General features: G+C 53.5%; 1 protein-coding gene across 1 annotated transcript in view; it reads right to left on the bottom strand.

Moving 5' to 3' along the window:
* The window catches only part of TMEM132C (transmembrane protein 132C), a 288,818-nt gene that overhangs the window by 56,350 nt on the left and 214,289 nt on the right, over nucleotides 1–18,179 (bottom strand). Inside the window, exon 4 of the mRNA XM_059139894.1 lies at nucleotides 5,221–5,404. Coding sequence (XP_058995877.1) covers nucleotides 5,221–5,404 — 184 coding nt within the window. The remainder of the gene's footprint in view (nucleotides 1–5,220; nucleotides 5,405–18,179) is intronic.

Below are 18,179 nucleotides of genomic sequence, written 5' to 3'. Positions count from 1 at the left end.
CCACCACCGGCCATCCTCTCCTGCTGCACGGACTTGGCCCCGGGGCTCCCGGCATTTCTCAAACCTTAATGAATCTGGGGGACGCCCCGGAGAGGTGGGGATTAAGACCATCATTCTGCAGATGTGAGAACAAGTAACAATCTCTTCTTTAAACAGCCCTGGCGACAGCCACTTCATTTTAAATTTGATTTTATGCGGACATATATGGACACGTTCTAGGAATTTTGAAAGCTTTATATAAGGGGGAAAAAAAAAAAAACCCCAAGTTCCCATCATGTTTCAAGGGTCAATGAAAATGATTTCATCTTAAAGTCTGCACAGACCAAAAAGGGCCATTGTTTGAAACTTCAAAATTTGGGGTTAATCTCGCCACCTCGCAGGAAACACAATCTGGGACTTTGTCAGTCCTGGAGCAAAGGACCTCTTCCTACACCTGCCTGAATGAGGGGTTCCTGCTTACTCCAGAGACTATGCATTAAATTTAGTTTTTTTGTTTTGTTTTGTTTTTAAATAAATGCTAGGGAAAAGCACAGAGGCACCAACAGAACAGGAAACACTTACGCGCCACTCCCTTGCCCCGTGTTACTTTTCTTCCCAGCAGCACCTTACCTGGTCCTGTCCTGTGAGCTATTTACCAGCCTGCTATCTGCTGGGATCCCCAGAGTGTCGGCTGCCTAGACCTTCAGCCTCTCCTAGAGTGAGAGCCCCCCCAAAGCATCACCATCCCCAGAGGGTAGGTACTCCCAGACTGTCGGCATCCCCAGCGTATGCACGCAGAGTGGGCAGGGGCCGGGTGGGGACTGGAGGCACCGTTGTTTGAGGCCACAGAGCTGAGATCTGGGGCTTTCCTGCCTCCAAGCAAAGAAAGGGCCCTTTGCCAAGAGAACAGAAAAAGGGGTCAGCAAATGTCAGCTTTGTGGGTCAGGGCTCACCACACAAAGTTATGCCAAGGGACCGCGTGGCTCAGATACTCCTGCCTCAATGGCTCACCTTACAGGAGAGCTGCATCCCTCCCCCTGTCCCATCTCATCTGCTCCCCAGGAGCTGGAGCCTGCAGCCGAGTGGGACCCAAGGCCCCTGATGAGTCGCCGGATCCCCTCCTTTCTCACCTGCATTGAGGAAGGCGTTGGAGAAGGCCTGATGTGAAAGTGAGAACTTTCCCAGTGAGGCATATTTCCCATCAAGCAATCCTCTATTTCACCTTTCTGACATTTGTATTTCTACAGAATGAGCGACTACTGGGGGGACTTAATTTTTCCCAAGACTTGACCACTTGACTCACCAGCCACTAACAGGTAACATATGCATCTACTTTACCTTTTTTTTTTTTTTTTTAAATCGTCTCATCTCCTAGTCAAGCTTCAGATCTATTTGCTAGTTGCTTCCAATAAAACTTTACATTATGGCTGCTTAAAGCTGTCCTAAAGTTCATTCTAGGGGGGAAAAAAAAACCCTTTGAAAATACTAAAACTGAGACTAGAAGTTGCTCCCAATTGCCTCACTTACTGGCTGCCTGTCATCAAAGTTCCAAACATCCCACAGTGCTTTGCACAGCTGAGGTCAAACCGTACCTTGCAGGGGACAGAACCTGAGGACACCACCGGGCCCCAGGCAGCCATGTGAGCCCATCAGAGATCGTTCCAAGGAAGCCAGTGCAAATTCATACAGTTACTTGCAAACAATTGGGTTCTGGGTACGACCTAAGTAGTCACTCCCTTTTACCTTAAAAGCATTACAAAAACACAACAACCACAATAATCACATCTTGTTTGGAAGATGATTTTCTTGTGGCCCCTTGAAAAGTAAGGCAAGATACTATCTCCTATCCTCACCATGATTTCTCTGTTCACGGTATCTGAAAGCCTTCCCTTTTAAAATTAAGTAGGGCAGGAGCTAAGCACTTCCACCCCAGAAGTGATGTTGATGTTCTGGGTCACAGGGCCCGCTAACTTTCTTCCTAAAGGGCCAGATGGAAAGTACAGCCAAGGGGCAACACTGAGCCTACGAAGAAGTTCCTTACGTAACCACTTCCAATGTAGCTGCTCGGAAACATAGAAACCATTCCCGGCTTGCCCGATGGACGAAAACAGACAGACTGAGCCTGCCCCACGGGCTGCAGATGGTTGACGCCTCTTCCTGGGGCTGTAAAGTCAAGAGGAATCATTGTCCAACCTCCACGCGTCAGCAGCTCCCGTTGGTAGGTGATGCCTTCTGCAGTGAGGCTGCGCTGCCTGTGCCTGTCCAGGGAGTTTCCCATCATGCACCTCGCCCCCCAGCTCCCAGACTCTGCACCTGCCTCCGCGGAGGTGGGAGTGGGGTGGGGAGGTTGGGGGGGAGGGGACAAGCCCCCCAGGCTCCGCCAATCAGAGCATCATCACGGTCTTTGACTTCTGGGATCGGCCTCAGGCTGGCCACGTGACACGAGCCGAGCCAATCAATTTCCGTGGTGACATCATCGGGTCCACGCTACACCTGCAGCCCCGCAGCCCCGCGGCCCCGCGGCCCCGGCATCACTCAGGACTTTAAAAACCTGCAGCTCACACCTCCACAGTGAGACACTGCGTGCGAGGAGAATCCCCGGGAGGCTAGCTTGAGAACACTATTCTAGACGTCCCAGTCCCGTGAACCGCTGGAAGTCGGGCCGGGGGTCCGTGGGACCGGGGAGCCCCGATGGCCGCGCTTCCCGGAACCGTCCTGTGATGCCGCCCGCGCTCGGTCAAGGCGCTGACAGCGCTCGGGGACCAGCGGCCTTTGAAGATCCAACCCGAGCTTTGCGCTTCTCCGTCTCCGGCTCTGGCTGCCCCGTGGGACCACCCACTGCTGCCTGCTCCCCACCGCCAGGGATCCTCACGGGATTTGTCCGGGTGCGGCCCCGGCAATCATTTCTAAAGCCTCCCAGGCGGATTCACAGGGGCTGGCCAGGTGGGGACAGCACCCTTCAGGGCTTCTCCAGGAGGACTGGTGCGCTTTCCCCAGAAGGAGCCCTCGGCGCACGCTTCAGCCAGGGTGGACCGTCTGGCACCTGCCACGGCTGTTCCTTCTCCCTGGGGCCAGCAGAAGTGGCCACGGACCACTCAGAGCTGGACGGGAGTGGCTGCGGCCCTGAAAACTTGACTCAGGGAGACAAGCAGAGGCTGGGTGTGGTCCCGAGGCTGTTCGCTTCGGAGACCCGTCTGCAGATGGACTTTGTTATTTGGATAAAAGGCATTTCGACTCCTTGCATCCCAGGTATTGGGAGGAGCCCTGTGTCCATTTGCCGCCCAGTGTCTTTTCTCATGTTTTCTAGCGAAATGAGCCCCAAAGCTCTCTGCTCTCAAACTCATGTGGTTTGTGTGGCTGACCTGTGTGTTGGTTTGGGTTTTCCCAGAAGGATTCCATCGCAAGTGGTTTATTGTGAGGAGCAGGCCCCCTCAGTTGGGGACCATAGCAGGCATTACCCTGAAAGCAACCACAGGCGGTGACTCCAGCCTGATGGCTCTGGGACGGGCGGAGGCGCCGGTGTGGAGCTCCCGCCTCAGAGTCAACGCACAGGTGGGCCCAGGAAGCTGGACTCGGTGTCTGCCGGCTCCCACGAGCCGAGGTGCAGAGAGCGTCCTGGATGGGCGTGTGCGAATCCCTCGGGGCTTGTGACCTGGACGTGGGACAGAGCTCTCAGGCGAAAATGAGCGAGTGCTGGAGGCGGAAGAAGGAAGGCGAGGCAGGGGTATGGAGGGAGGTCCATGGTGTGTTGCCACCGGTGCAAACTCTGGGGGTGTAACACCCCCGCCACGGGGGCTGCTCAGGGGACACAGCATGACTGCTAGAGGAGTCCTCACGGCAGTGAAACCTTTGTTGGGGTTTCGGGAAATGAGCCAGGTGCTCTTCCTGGGCTCGAGGCTTGAACTGTTTGGCAGGAACAACGGCTGCCATGCTGCCATCAGGAGTTGACGCAGATGGAAGCTAAGAGGCAGGAAAAACCCAGTCCTGGAGACGGAGCTGAGTCCCGATCAGGTGGATTGGAGGTCAGGATGGATCCTGGACTTGGAGTCACACGAGCGGGAAGATTCTCACTGGGCTTAAGCCAGCGGGGTAGTGTTTTGTCATACGAAACTCAAAGAATCCTAATTGATATATTTCCCAGCTTGGTATCAATGAAGCCTGCTTGTGCCAAAGCTGAGCAGAAATTGGTTTTACAGTTTCCATGCCAGGCTCCACGTGAGGGCAGGCGGATTCTGGCAAGGACACTTGTAGCTGAACATCAAAGGACTCTCCACATGCCTCTGCCATGCCATTCCCTCGGACCTCCCAGCAGGCGGTCTCCGTGGAGCCAGGCTGCGCGCGGCAGGTGCAGGTGAGCGACCACAGAGCAGAACTGCCGCGTGGCTTCCCACCATTCTCTCTTCCTTGCTCGTTCCCAAGTGGCCACGGCGTTGAGCCAGAAGTCCTGGCTGGGTTTGTGTGTACCGTATCTGTGTCGTGGTCCATGTGGATCAAGGCCATGTTGACGCACCACACAATGAGGCACAGACCATGGTGTCCACCCAGCTCTCCCTTTGCACCCTCTGGAGATCTGACGGGGCCACAGGACTCCTTAGGACCAACAGCGTGTGTGTGTGTGTGTGTGTGTGTGTGTGTGTGTGTGTGTGTGTGTATGTGTGTGTGTGTGTGTGAGAGAGAGAGAGAGAGAGAGAGAGAGAGAGAGTCACATGTCCCTTCCAGGCCATTGTTTAAGAAAGCATGCGACTCTCCAGCTGCTTCTTCCTCTATCACGGAGACCATGAAGGCCACGTGTTCCTGACATTGGGGCTACAAGACGGCAAAGGGTCCAACTACCAAGGCCCCCGAGACCCTGCATGGAGCAGAGCCCCCACCACTTCAGCCGCGCAACGTTCAGCCAGAATCACGGAGGTTGTACGGAGCACCTGAGCCTCTCGGGTGGTTTGCTGTGGCCGCCCTGCCTAGCTTCTCGGACGAATATACAAAGTGGCCTCCAGTCTCCTTCTAAAAAGGGAACAGGAGGTCAAACAGGACTATGTAACTAGAGGAGAAGGAGGTCCGTAACAAACTGGGATGCAGTTAGAGCGAGGGTTGTGGGGGAAGCAGGAAGGTAACCCAGCTTCACAAATGATACAGCGGTGCTCCAAGCTTGGGTGGCGGTCAGTGCCCCCGAGGCCCTGGTGGCTAACATCCTGGGACAGAAGGAAGGCCCCAGGGGCGCCGTCGGGCCCACGTGGGTCTTACCGTGGCTAGGGGAACGATGGCGGCCAGGTCCTTCTGGCTGATGAAGATCTCGGACACGGCGGTGTCGGTGGTCGTCTTCCGTGGGTACTCCACCTGCCAGGTGATGGGCTGCGTCCCCGAGAGGCTGCTGAAGCTGGCTATTTCAAAGTTCATCTGCACGACCTCGCTGAACAAGCTGCTGCTTCTGGAAAAGGAGTGAAGGAGAATCGCATTGAGCTGACTTTGCTCCGTGGAAGGGCCCTTCTCTCCCGCTCCCGCCACCTCTGCCACAGCGGCACCTAGAGTCCAAGGTGAAGGTCAGCACCTTTCCAGGGCACCACCTGGACAAGGAGTCACCTCCATATGAGGGACAAAGATGCCTGGGTCGGAGCAGCACCTATGGGGGAGGAACCGAGCACAGGTGTGGATGAGTCTGGAGAACTAAATGGACTCCTTGTTAGCTCCGTTCTGTGGCTGTGCCCGAAGCGGCAGGCCTAGCGTTTCCTCCAGTTCTCGAGAGGCAGAGAGGCACAGCCGGGCTCTGGGCACTTCCCTGCAGCTACAAGAAGCCCCGAAGCAGGTCAGGCCCCATCCTTGGGGACGCACACTGGGAAGCCGGGGAGGACGGGGCTGCCGCAGGGGGCTTCTGGGCAGATGTGTGCTCCTGGCACTTGTGGGGCAGCTGTGGGGGCGGTTTGCGCTCATGGGTCGGGCACTGGGGCCAGGTGGACGGGTCGGCTGTTTCCTTGCGGGAACATGGCAGAGCCGGCAGGTGTCTCGCCTCTTCCGTCCCCAGCTGCCTCGTCCTGGCCCGTGCCGGCGGCTTTCCCGGAGACGGCGCGAACCACTTCACATTCTCTAACACACCCCCTTCTGCTTCAAGGGAGGGGCTCGTTAGCTAAGGAGGCTCTCCGGTCCCCAACAGAGGCTTCCACTCAATACCCTAAGTCTGGGGGACCCCCAGAGCTGTACTTGGAGCAAGCTTGCCCCAGCGATTGTGATGCTTTGGGAACTAACGAAGGTCCAAGCTTCTCATTTTTCAGACAATGAAATTCAGGCCCAGAAAGGGTTTGGGAAAAAAAAAAGGCCTGCTCGCCACCACACAGAACCAGACAGAAGGCAGCATCTCAGGACCCCCGGTCCCCATCCCGTGTTCTCCGCCACGGCAGCTGGAGGTCAAGTGAGGAATCACAGGCAGGACCCCAAGCGAGTGTCTCCCGTCCAGTGGGCAGCAAACTGGCCTGGGAGCCGAACAGAGACTGCTGCCCGTTCCCATAAATCGTTTCATTGGAACACGGTCCCGGGCATGTTTACTTTGGTCTCTGGGGTTTTCGTGCAGCAAGAGCGCGGCTGGGCAACAGCATTAAGTAATGGACGGCCAGCGGAGCCCTGAGTCTTTGTTATCTAGACCTTTATGGACAGAGTTTGCCAGCCCTCATTTAGGAAGTCAGGAAAGGGGAACTTGGAGAGGTTCTGGGAGCTGCTGAACGGATGAAATCATTACTGGTGGAAAGGAGAAGGAAAGCCTTTCTGGGCACACAGCGGGGTCTGCGGGGTCTGCGGGGTCGACAGGATTTTGGGGAGCTGGGTACTGCTGCATGGACGGAGGGCAGGTCACAGCATCTCCTGCTCCATCCGCTGGGAAGGCTACTTGGCTTCAGGCGAACTGTAGGGAATTTTCTACAGCACATCAAGAAGGAAACAAGTATGCTTCAGAATCCCCGCCAGGTGCGGGTCCCACTCTGAAGGGTGCTGGGGAAGCCCTTCTCTTTGCTGAGGCCGTAAGGACATACATGTACCCAGTCTCGGGGGCAATTGCTCAAGAGCCAGAATCCTAATTCTCCACCTCATCACCCTCAGCTCCGCTCAGGGGCTGGGGCAGGAGGTGACAGGGAGGTCACCACACTTCCCAAAGCCCTGGGACTCCCGAATCTGCCTCATGCTTTCTGGGCCAGAAGCGGGGCCCAGACAATCACGATCTATGAGGTGCTGGCTAGCACTCTGGGAGGGACCATCAATCCAGCGTCTGGTGCATCCATCCATGAGCTGTGTGAGCTCAAGAGTGAGTGACTTGCCTTGGAAAATGAGGGAGAAGTGTCTGGAGTCTGGAGCGTTTCCAAACTAAGAGCCTTGTACTTGGTCTGGCAGCCAAGGCCTGGGGGGATCTGAGACTCCACAAATCCTTCCCACTAGCTCTGTCCAGTCTCCCTCTTCCCTGGGTGACAGACATGCCTTTATTTAGGGTGGGGGGCACTGTTAACCTTGCTCTCTTAGCAAGAACACTCGCCTTGGCATCTCCGTATCCACAGCAGAGCTGGGCACGGGTTGAAACATTAATGGTTGTTTGATAGCCTCTGCTCAGCAAACTCACTTAGTGATGGGTGAGGCACGAGCCTAGCCGTCTCAGGACCCACTATGGCCCCCCTGGGACACCCGGGAGCTGGCAACACGCTTCAGTCTACACCCATCCTCATTTCGTTATAAAACTCTTTTTTGACCACTGTACCTGCTGACGCCACCTTCTGAGGCTCAGTTTTGTCATCCGGACAACCGAGATGATGGGATTCCCATTGTCCAGGGAGGAAACGGGCAGGCGGAAGGGGCCGGCATGACTTACGCCCTGGCCGTGTCCTCCTTCATTACGGTTATGGGAAGAGAGGCAGCTGTGTTGTCGGGGGGGGAAGAGAAGCCATGCTTGCCGTTCTGACTTAGAAAGATGCTATGTTATATGATTTTTGTGAGAAATAGGCTCGCCTTCCTGGGGTATTCTGCTCAAGGCAATGTAAGAATAAGGACATCCAGTCCTTGTGTAGGAAATGTTCTTTGTGCACCAGGCACTGGACCAGGTCCCGTGCATCCATTATTTTAAATCCCAATAAAAACCATTTTGGAGATAATTATGGTTTCTATTTTGTACAAGTGTGAGAGCAGAGACTGTCTCGTGTTCCCACCCCCCAGAGAGGGTGTTCACACTAGTTGGCTCTCAACCACGGATGGAAGGCGATGTCTGTTGGAAACTCACCACAGCCCCTACTCCCCTTCCTACCATGTGTGACTCAACTAAACTGACTCATGGTTTCGAGATAGAAAAATTTTCAAAAGTCACAATTTGGGGGAAAGTCCAGCTTCCTGGGAGTTTCTGGGAAACTCCAGAATCCTGGGTCAGAGGGACATCAGGATGGTGCCGGGGGCAGAAGTCCGACCCACTCTTGCAGGAGGCTGCCGACCTCAGGCCAGGAGAAGAAGAAGCTGTTCTGTGTCCACAGTGACCCCAGGAACGTGCACGAGGGAGAGGCCAGGCGGGAGCAGCCCGACATCACCATGAACCCTGGGGAGGCCCCTGATGAAACATTCTGACTCAAGACAAGGAATTCCTTTGGGAAGAAAGAATCAGCTTCCTCGCTGGTTCACTGCCGTCAGTCCTGTCTCTTCCTAGGACCCCCCCACCCCCGCCACGGCTTCCAACGGTCTCATCTCCAAACACCGCAGAATGGAATATATCCAAATTAAAGTGAATTGAGCCATAATTTGAAAGAGAAGACTTCAGCAGCGCTAAGGGGAGGAGGAGAAATGGTTGCTGTGGTCTACGGCTCCTGTGTGGATTGTGACCGATTTTTTTTTTTTTTTCTTGGCATTTCTGTATATAAAATCTCTGAATTTTAAAATATAAGAACCTTAACCTTTGTAGCCACGATGTGGCTCAAGCAGCTGGCTGTCAGTCTGCTCTCTCTGGCTTTGGAAAGGGGAGGGGGTCCTGCACTCTGAGGCAGCATTTCATAGAAGAGCTGCACATGGACATGGCAGATGCTGGCCCCAAAGACGATGCAGAGGGTTGATGATTTTCAAACTGTGATCCCAGGACCCTCAGCACACTGAGGCGGTGACGGGGGCAGCCGTGGGACTGGAGGTGGTCCTTAATGCCATCCTCTTGTGCCCTTTACTCCTGCAGCATGAAAAGCAAGCCCCGAGCTGCCCTGTTGGAATCCTGGGCCTCCAACAAGTACTGGGTTAGGAGAAGAAGGAAGAAAGAGGAGGAGGGAAAGGTGGGAAGGAAGGAAGGGAGACACAGGGGAGGGAGGAGGAACTAGGGGGTTGGAACCAAGACGATAATGTGGGACTCTGCGAAGGAAGCATGGCACGTGGTATGACCACACTGTGGGCTTCCAAACAGACTTCCTGAGTTCAAATCCTGGCTTCGCTAGCTGGGTACCGACGCACAACTCAGCCTCCGTTTGTCTATTTGCAAACTGGGGATGCGGCTCCTTCCCATTTCATGGAGTTGACATGGAGGATAAGCGAATGAGTGACAAAGTACCATGCGCTTAGGACAGTTTCACACTAGCAAATACCAATAAATGTGAGCTGTTCTCGTTTTTGGCAGGACTTGAAACTACGCTTGTTCTCAGGGACTCCATGTCTGACTGTGTGAAATCACCTTTAAAACATGTCCCCTAGGGCTGGTCCGGGAGCTTTCTGAGAACAAGCCACAGAAGAGAAGCTGTTGTCCACCACTCATTGCAAACTGGGATTCATTCCGATTTGCATTTACTCAGTAGCTGTCCCTGTCAGACCCAGTACCGTGGTATGACACATTTCTCTGGAAGGAGGAAACCAAGAAAGGAAGAATTTTGTCTGCAGTTCCCTCCGTGGTCAGTGCTCTCCTGCTGTCTCTGAGCTGACGGAAACCTTTGCTAAGCTTCTGTCTTAAAGGGACCAAGAGCCCTTGATGCCCGCCCATCTGGGGCTTGTGATACCGTTGGAGTAATAAAGAGAAGAATTTAAACACTTAAGTGACTCCAGAGAGCGCCCATGAACCACCACTTGCTAAATCAATAGTGTAGATTTATTGCAGTAACTCTTGAAAGAAATTTTCGAAATTGGCTTAAAAAAAAGCTCTTTCTCAAAAACAAATAAATTCCCCCAATAGTTATAATAAAGTTTGGGCCACTGGAAACACAATTTACCAAACCTTTTAGCTATTGAACTCTATCTTGTAAGAAAATGGAGTCTGTGTGTGTGCGTGTGTGTGTGTGTGTGTGTTGAAGCTAGTAGGGTTTTACCTCCCTGCTATGGGGTGCACGAGACTTTCTCAACCCCTGTTGACAGCATAATGCCTATAGAGAGAAAGGAGGCTAACAAAATGAAGAAATCAACCTTGTAACCGGGAAGCCAGTCCAGGAGAATAGAAATTCAGCCCGGGCTTTTATTTTATTCATTCTACTTCATGGGAATTTCATGAAGACTTTATTAGATCATCCCGTTGACCCCAAGGTCAGCACCGATACCCGGCTGCTAACTGGGGGCTCTCTCCATGGTGCTGAAGGATATCAGTTCAGGAATGCGATTTGCAAGCAACAGAAAGCACCTTGGGCCGAGTGACAAAGAAAAGGGAATTTAACAAATGCCTCAAAAGGACTAGAAAGGGTGGAAAAAAAGACATGGAGAGGAGATGAGAGCAGAGGAAAGTTACAAGAACCCGGACAAAACCAGTTTTGTCATCAAACAGATGGTGTCAAAACTAACTGTCCACTGTCTTCGATTCTTGGCATCATACATTCTAGGGCGGTGTGGAGATACCTGACTGGCTGGGGTCACACCCCCTAAAGTATGCCAAGACAGTGGGGAAAGATCTGGCCCGCTCTTGAGGGAGTCTCCTCTTTCATTCCTGCTCTTTGCAATTAGAGTGGAGGACAGAATTCAGGATTCAGGTTCATGGTGAAGGGCAGAAAGGAGAGGAAAAAGCCTTGAAGGTGGCCCTCTTTCCAAGCACCCTTGGACTGGATTATGAGCTTGGACTTACAAAAGATTTTACCTTCTCTCTATCTCAGTCCCTAAAGCGTAAAATGTTACAGGAGCAGGTAAGTGTATGAAGGAATGAGGAAAAAGAGTGTTCTCCTGCAATCACATGGAAACCAAATGACATTGCTTCAAAGGAGAATCACAGCCCTCATGGAAACCATCTGAACCTTCTCGTCCTATAAAACAGGGCTCTCAGACTTGGCCGAATATTATAATTATCGATAGCTAGGTCTACCCTGGACCAACGGATCAGAATGATAAGAAGTGGCTCTCAGACATTAGTGTTCTCTAGAACCCAGCCGGTTTTAAGGTGTGGCCATGGTTAACAATTACTGCCATACACAAAAAGTTTCTCTCTCTGTGATTACCAAGCACTTCACTCCTAAATGATCATTACTTTTTTGCTTCCTAGTGTTTATCCAGCAGTTGTGCTGGAGATGCGTTACAACCAAGGGCTCTGGAATCAGACACACAGGTTTGAATCCCGATTTCATCCTTTCATGGGGTTGGGAGGGATCCTGGATTAGCTATGCGACCCATTAGTTCCCAGCCTTGGTAGCAATCTCGAATTATTTGGTGGAGGAGCTTTAAGGAGCTGGTGTCTGGGGCTCACCTCTGGGATTTTACTTTCATTCGTCTGCAGTGACACCTGGTATTCTTAAGGACTCCCTCAGTGACCCTGATATGCTGTAAGGTTTGAGAACCACTGACTTCACCTCTATAAGCACAGTTTCTTGATCTGTGCTACATCAGCCTCCTGAGACCACTGCAAGGATAAATGGCATGACACGTGTGTAGAGCTCAGAACATACAAAGCAAATATCTGCCAAGTGCAAGTTATTACTATGATAATATTTCTGCTGCTCAGTAACCTGGCAGGACCTGCAAACCTTGGTCCTTCTGAGATCACAAGTCCTGGGATTTGCCAAATGCAGCACGTGGGGGGACAAACAGGACCTTACCCAAGCCTGTCAGGTCCTGACCTAACCTTCCCTCTGGGTCAAGTTCACAGCCAGCTGTGCCCCTGAATTCGGCTGGGCCAGATCCCGTCACTTATTTTCCTTGCCACAGCATGACAGATGGATGGGAGCCCAGGCTTTGCCGACAAAGCCCTGGGTATGGATTGCACACCTTGCTTCAGATCATTGTTCCTATTACTAATGTCCCCAAACCTCAGTCTCCTCATCTCTGAAATGAGCATCTACACACCCTAGGAGCTTGGCGCACAGCTGTGTAAATGTCGACAACTAATCCAATTAGTAAAAGAAACCAGGGTACGTGAGAGAGACACAGGTCAGCTGAACAGAACCATGGAGAAAGCAGAGTCCTTCATAGGTGTGGAAAAGAGCATGGAGGCATCCAGTTCTGCTAGACCCTTCCTGGTGGAAAATTTCCCCACCTGGCCTCCACAGCTCCAGGGATTCCCTAGGCCACAAAGTGGCTCCGCGGTGGCCATGCATTCCTGCTAGCTTTTATTTTCCATGCAGCCTACAGTTTCCTGAACCTAATACACCTGAACCTAATATAATTCACTCTCAAGCAGCTAAAATTTTAGCTAAATTAGGTCACACTTCAAGAAGTGCAGTTGCCAAGAGGACATCAGGGGTCTGGGTAGAAGAGACATGAATCCATACCATTTCCTGAAGTTCTTGGGGTTCTTTAGCAACCATGGTGGGTGGTTCCTGGTGCTGCCACGGTGATCTCTTCACCCAGGGAAAAGCACTGAGTCCATCCCATCAGATCCTGTTGGGCCATGAGGATTCCCAGACTCAAGACCATATGGAGGGAGAGAAGACCAGCCATCCTAGCTCCAAGCTCCATAAGAGAGCCTCAGGAAAGCCAACAAAGGGATTGCCCATAGAAATCCTATTGATGTGAGAAAACATAGCTGTTTGAAGACAGTGAACTTAGGACACTTTGTTACACAGCAACAGAGAAGGCAAGCGGTCCCTGACTGATACAGCTCTTTCATGACCTCAGTGTAACCTCTGTGCCTTCCCAGCAGAATATGGCAGAGGTTGAGCAAAACCAGTTTGGGGTGCTGGGGCAGGGAGGACCTGAGAAGCACACCCCACTGCCTGGTCTCCCAAGGCCCTGAGCAGTGCAGGGGAGCCGTGGATTTTCAGCTAATTCCACGGAAGGTCACTGAAGTCTGCTACCAGAGAGAATGGAAGCTGACGCAGACCTGGCCTCCATCTCCCGCAGAGGAGCACCTGGGGTGCACTCAGAGATCAGGTGGGAACATGGAAATGTCATGAATGTCAGCCCCAAACAATGACCACACCCAGCCCAGGATGGCATCCCTGTGGACGAGGCCAGAAGACAGAATATCTATCTGAAGACCTAACCCCACAGTCCCAAGTCACCTGACTCTTCCACCTGGGCCAGTCTTGACAGAAACCAGGCAGAGTTCAATAGCCTGATGGGCAGGGTTTAAACACAAAATGTCTTAGCAACCTTGGAATCAACCAGATTAACTTTTCTGCTACCGAGCAGAAGGGGGGTTTAAGGCAGGCGTCAAGTGCAATGACAGAGGAAGGAACAGGGCATATGTGCTGTTTGACAACCCAGAGTTTGCAGACTGGAAGCCCACCCAGTACTGTTTTTAGCAGACGTTGAATAAGGCATAACAACCGAGTGACTGACCCGAGCCTTGTGTTGGGATTAGCAACTGCGAAGTTGCTTCCATCCCCCACATCTTGATAATACAATGTCTCCCCCTCACCCCTCCACTGCTCCTTGTCTACCATTTTTGTCAGTTTTTTCCTGTTCTGGCATCTGTAGGATGACTCAAAGACTCCAAGCTCCTTTCTACCTCGGTGCCTTTGCACTCGCTTTCCCCAGACACCATAATGCTTACCCATCACTGCACTCGCCCTATTATCCACGGCTCACTCAGCCACTTTATCTGTATCACCACTCGACACATTAGACATTTATATGCATCTGGTCATTCACCATCTGCCTCCCCTCTCTCCAGTGCCAGCCCGGTGACAACAAGGACACCGTGCTGCTCACTGTTATAGCCTCCTGATACACCACAGCACTGACCAGAGGAGGTGCTCCGTAAATATTTGTTGAATGAATAATGAATGAGCGATTGCTCGGGGAGCCAAGTTCGCTGATATTCACACTTTTCTTTCCTTCCACTGGCCAGGTTAATATTAATTTCCACTCAAGAAAGGAGGCGGAGTCCCTGCTTAGTGGAGAGAGGGGGGTTCAGAAGCATCCTTTGAAGCTATCAGCCTTCCCAGAAGGGTTGAATTCCTTCCAAGAGAGAAGCCAAAAGCAGAGCCCATTGGAGGCCTTCCAGGAAAGACACGCTCCAAGGTCCACTCCTAAAACTTTGCGTCTTCCAAATATCACAGAAGACAGAAACTGGATCTGCTCCAAAGTGCGCTATTGAATTTTATGCCTGCTGAGCTCCGCTAAATACATAATGAGAGCCTGAATTAACTATGCAAAAGTATAATTTACAGTTAATGTTTGTAATTGATGAGCTGAGGGTCTCGGTGGCAGCAAGAACTGCTCAAACCTGAGGGTCTGGGGAAATTTCACTTTTAAAATGGAATGCGTGCTCTGCCCAGCACCAAGCCGCTCATCCGTCCCATGTTTACTGAATACCCGCCTTGCACCGGGCAGGGTCCTTCGAGATGCTAGAGACACGGAGGGAAGGCACAGTGGTCCTCAGTGGGTCACAAGCTTCCACAGGGAGCTCCCCCAAACCTGCTGTCAGCTCCCATGCATTTGCTAAAGGCTCAGCGAGGACACTGACCAGAGTGAGCATAGATGCTGCCGCACATCACGGGGCTGCTCTGCTCCGGTCCCCGGGCCCCTCCTGCCGCTTCAGCGGCAGCGGGATTTTCCGAGCACTCAGGGTCACAGTGGAACGGAGAAAGGAGTCTAATTATTGCTCTACTATGTCTCTTTGCATTGAGGGATCTGCATTTTCCTCAGGAGAAAGCTACACTACCCATCTCTGCCCTCCTATTGCATATCCCCAGACCCAGCTGCATGATAGGATTACTGGTGAGCTTTTAAAAAAAGCTATGCCTTTTAAAAATACCTCTTCCCCTGTCCCCCTCAGATTCAACGAATCTGCAGCAGCAACAATAGCTCAGACTGAAAGCACCAGAGGGGATAGAACTGTTTCCTTCGGATAAGTCTTCCCAGGGTATCCCTATGTGCAGCAGGTAAAAAAGAAATGTTTATTGGCTTATTTTTTGTTGCTGTTTTAAGGGAATAGCTTCAGATATAGAGACCTGGCTCCTACAGGAAACTCAGCTGCAGCGAGACAATGGTCTCATCCAGAGCAGAGACGCGGGGGCCGGCCCAGGTGTCCTGGTGCCCCATCTCTGCCTTGGGCTCCCCAGGGCCATGGGAAGCCCCCACCTGGCCCTGCAAAGGCTCATTGCTGGATGGATGCTGCTTACGCTGTGGTTATTGGGCTGAAAATCGAGCCCCCACTGGGGAGTTCTGCGAGGGACTCTAACCGTAGTGATAAAGGCTCTGGGAGGACAGAAAGGACAATCGGGATGCCTAGACGCCAGGACGTCCCAACGCCTGCATGCCCAGCTCAAGGATGTGCTCCGGGACCTGCACCCCAGGACCGACCCCGCGGCTAGGTTTTCATTTCTGCGACGGCCCCTGCTGCACAGACTGGCGTTCCTTTGTCCGTTTTCCACCTTCCCCGCCACAATGTGAGATTTTCGAGATGAAAAACTTCATCTGCCTTGGTCTCTGCTGTACCCCCGGGGCCCAGAGCGGCCCCTGGTGAGGCGGGAGGAGATGCCTACACCTTTAGCAGGGGAAGAATGAAGGGGCTGCTCGGCCATATCCCCGGCTCCATCATTCCCGGCTCGCGACGCCCTTCCCGTCAGCCATCCCTCCTGGAAACTCCCCGTTCTTTCCTAACAACATTTCTGGGGAACGCTACAGAAGGGCACACCCGACGGGCTGAGCTGATTCACGGAAGCCAGGGTGGGGATGGGGAAGGAAACCCACTTCTGGATGCGGACCGTGGGGAGGAAGTGCTAACTCTGCACGAGCCCACGCTCTGTCACTGCCCACCCTGGAGATCATACGAGGCCTAGGACCCGAGGGGCAGCTCAGCTTCCCTTGTAGACTTCCCCTGTGGCTTCCAGAGGCCTGTCTGCATCCCAAAGACAGGCACGGGGCCAAGCCTCCTAACTCAACTAAGTGTGTTTGCACCATGCGGCATGTCCGGCTTCGGAAAAACATTTATTGAGCGTCCCTCAGAGAAACTAGATGAGCTGAGAAATAGCCCCTCACAGAGAGAGAGGTCTTCGGTTACGCCGGGGGCTGGTCCTCGGGGAGGACAAAGCCTTTCACTCCGTCGGTGTTACAGACGGCTTCAGCAGCAAGAGCTGGCGAGTAGGGAGGGAAGTCGAGCAGGGCTGTCCTGCTTGGTGCGGGGGGAGCGCGGGTCCCTCAGGGCTGTGGCTCCCGTCACCCCAGGACCCACACAGAAAGCAGCGCAGGGTGACAGGACACCGGGTCAGGAGTCGGACGTGGCTGTGACCCCGGGGTAGTGGACAGTTCTGGGTCAGAGCTTCTCAGTGTCCATCCGGTTTATACGATTTGATAGCACGGCGTTCCCTTTTGGAGAAGTCTTCCCCCACGTATACTAAGCTGTGATGGGAGCGTCCCCCACAGCCCTGGGAAGATGCAGTGGCCGAGTCCTCCTCTGTCTTCTTCTCCATGGCTGGCCTGGCCTCACCAGCAGGACGCGTCCCACGGGGACCTTGCCAACAGGCGTGGCAACAAAGGGACAGCTGAGTGAGCTCACGATTCCAGCCGATGCCGGCTGATCTGCCTCGAAGCCCCCATCCCCATCCCCGTCACTTGGCTTCGGTCTCCCCTTTAGTATAAGGAGGACATGGGAAAATGGCCCGCGATCCCTGGGCCGTGCTTGATTGCTCAGGGCACTGTGGGGCTCACCCCATGACCGATGTCTGCGCTTCCGGGAGCCAGAGTTGTTGCCTCCCCCGAGCTACCTGCCAGCCGTGTCTCACTTTCATCTCGAAAGGTTTCCTTGTGTTCCAGCACCGGGGCAGGTGGCGTGAAAGGCAGGCGGATGCCATGAACAAATGCTTTTCCTGGGAGCCTTCGTCAGACACAGCAAGAGAACCAGATAACGGGGAAAGCGCAGTGGATGGAGAAAGTAACGGAGGATCAAAACTGTGTTTCCCGGGGGAGCGGTGTTTGTCTCTGGGCTTGTCGGGGTGCACGGACCCGCCGTAAGGAAGGAATGCGAGCGTGCTGGCGAGTGGCTCTCTCCCTCCTCGGATGAGAGGGAAGCAGTCCTGGCAAATCTGAGCATCTGGTCTCCCTCGAGCAGCTGCTACCAGGAGCCAGGGAGGGGGTTTTGGGGGGACGGTTTTCAAATCAAAGGCACTGAAGCCGGGACCGTTTCACTGAGGTGATCCAGGAGGACTTGCAATTTAGAAAAAGCCATTCTTAGGTGTCGGCAAGCTGCCCGAAGAGCGAGTAAAGATGCTGAAATGAACCGCGTCCTCTGAGAAATCAGTTTAAAGGCTGCAATTTCGTCTTAGAATAAGCTCCTCGGAGCTGGACTCCCCAGACAGAGGGCTGCGGGGAATTGCGGGGAACGGAACAATACTGTGTTCACACCAGCAATGGAAACATCATCCTCCAATCCCGGGCCCCTTGTGCGCTCACGCATCAGGAAGCCCCCACAACAGCTGTTCCGCTCACTCGCTGCAGATCTCCGCCTGGCCCGGGAGGGCAGGCGGCTTGGAGCCCTCGAGATGCAGGCGGTAGGTCTCCGGGCCTCTGCCCACCTGTCCCTGCAAAGCGCCACGTGCACCCTTCACCAGAGAGCTACCGCAAGGCCATTTTGCAGGAACTGAACCAGGAAGAGCGTACATCCCCTATTTCTGCTGGAGCTTTCCCTCCCCTGCAGGTGCACTGGGGGCCGTCTGGGGTCTGGGAGGAGGCTGAGAGCACACACACCCACTACAGAAGTACCTGCCTCTGGGGCCGGATACGGGGGAGTCCAAGTGACCAAAGCTGCCCCGGTAGGTCGGCACTAAAGAGAAGCGCCATGAGTCCAGGCACCCGCTGCGTGGGTGGGAGCCCAGCGTGCGGGCTTCGTGGGCAGCCGTGACAGGGATGATGGACGATCGGCACCCATGCAC

This window comes from Mustela lutreola, chromosome 11 (genome assembly GCF_030435805.1).
Source record: "Mustela lutreola isolate mMusLut2 chromosome 11, mMusLut2.pri, whole genome shotgun sequence".
NCBI lineage: Eukaryota > Metazoa > Chordata > Mammalia > Carnivora > Mustelidae > Mustela > Mustela lutreola.
Note: the sequence above shows the minus strand (reverse complement) of the source record. Positions and strands in the feature narration are given on the sequence as shown.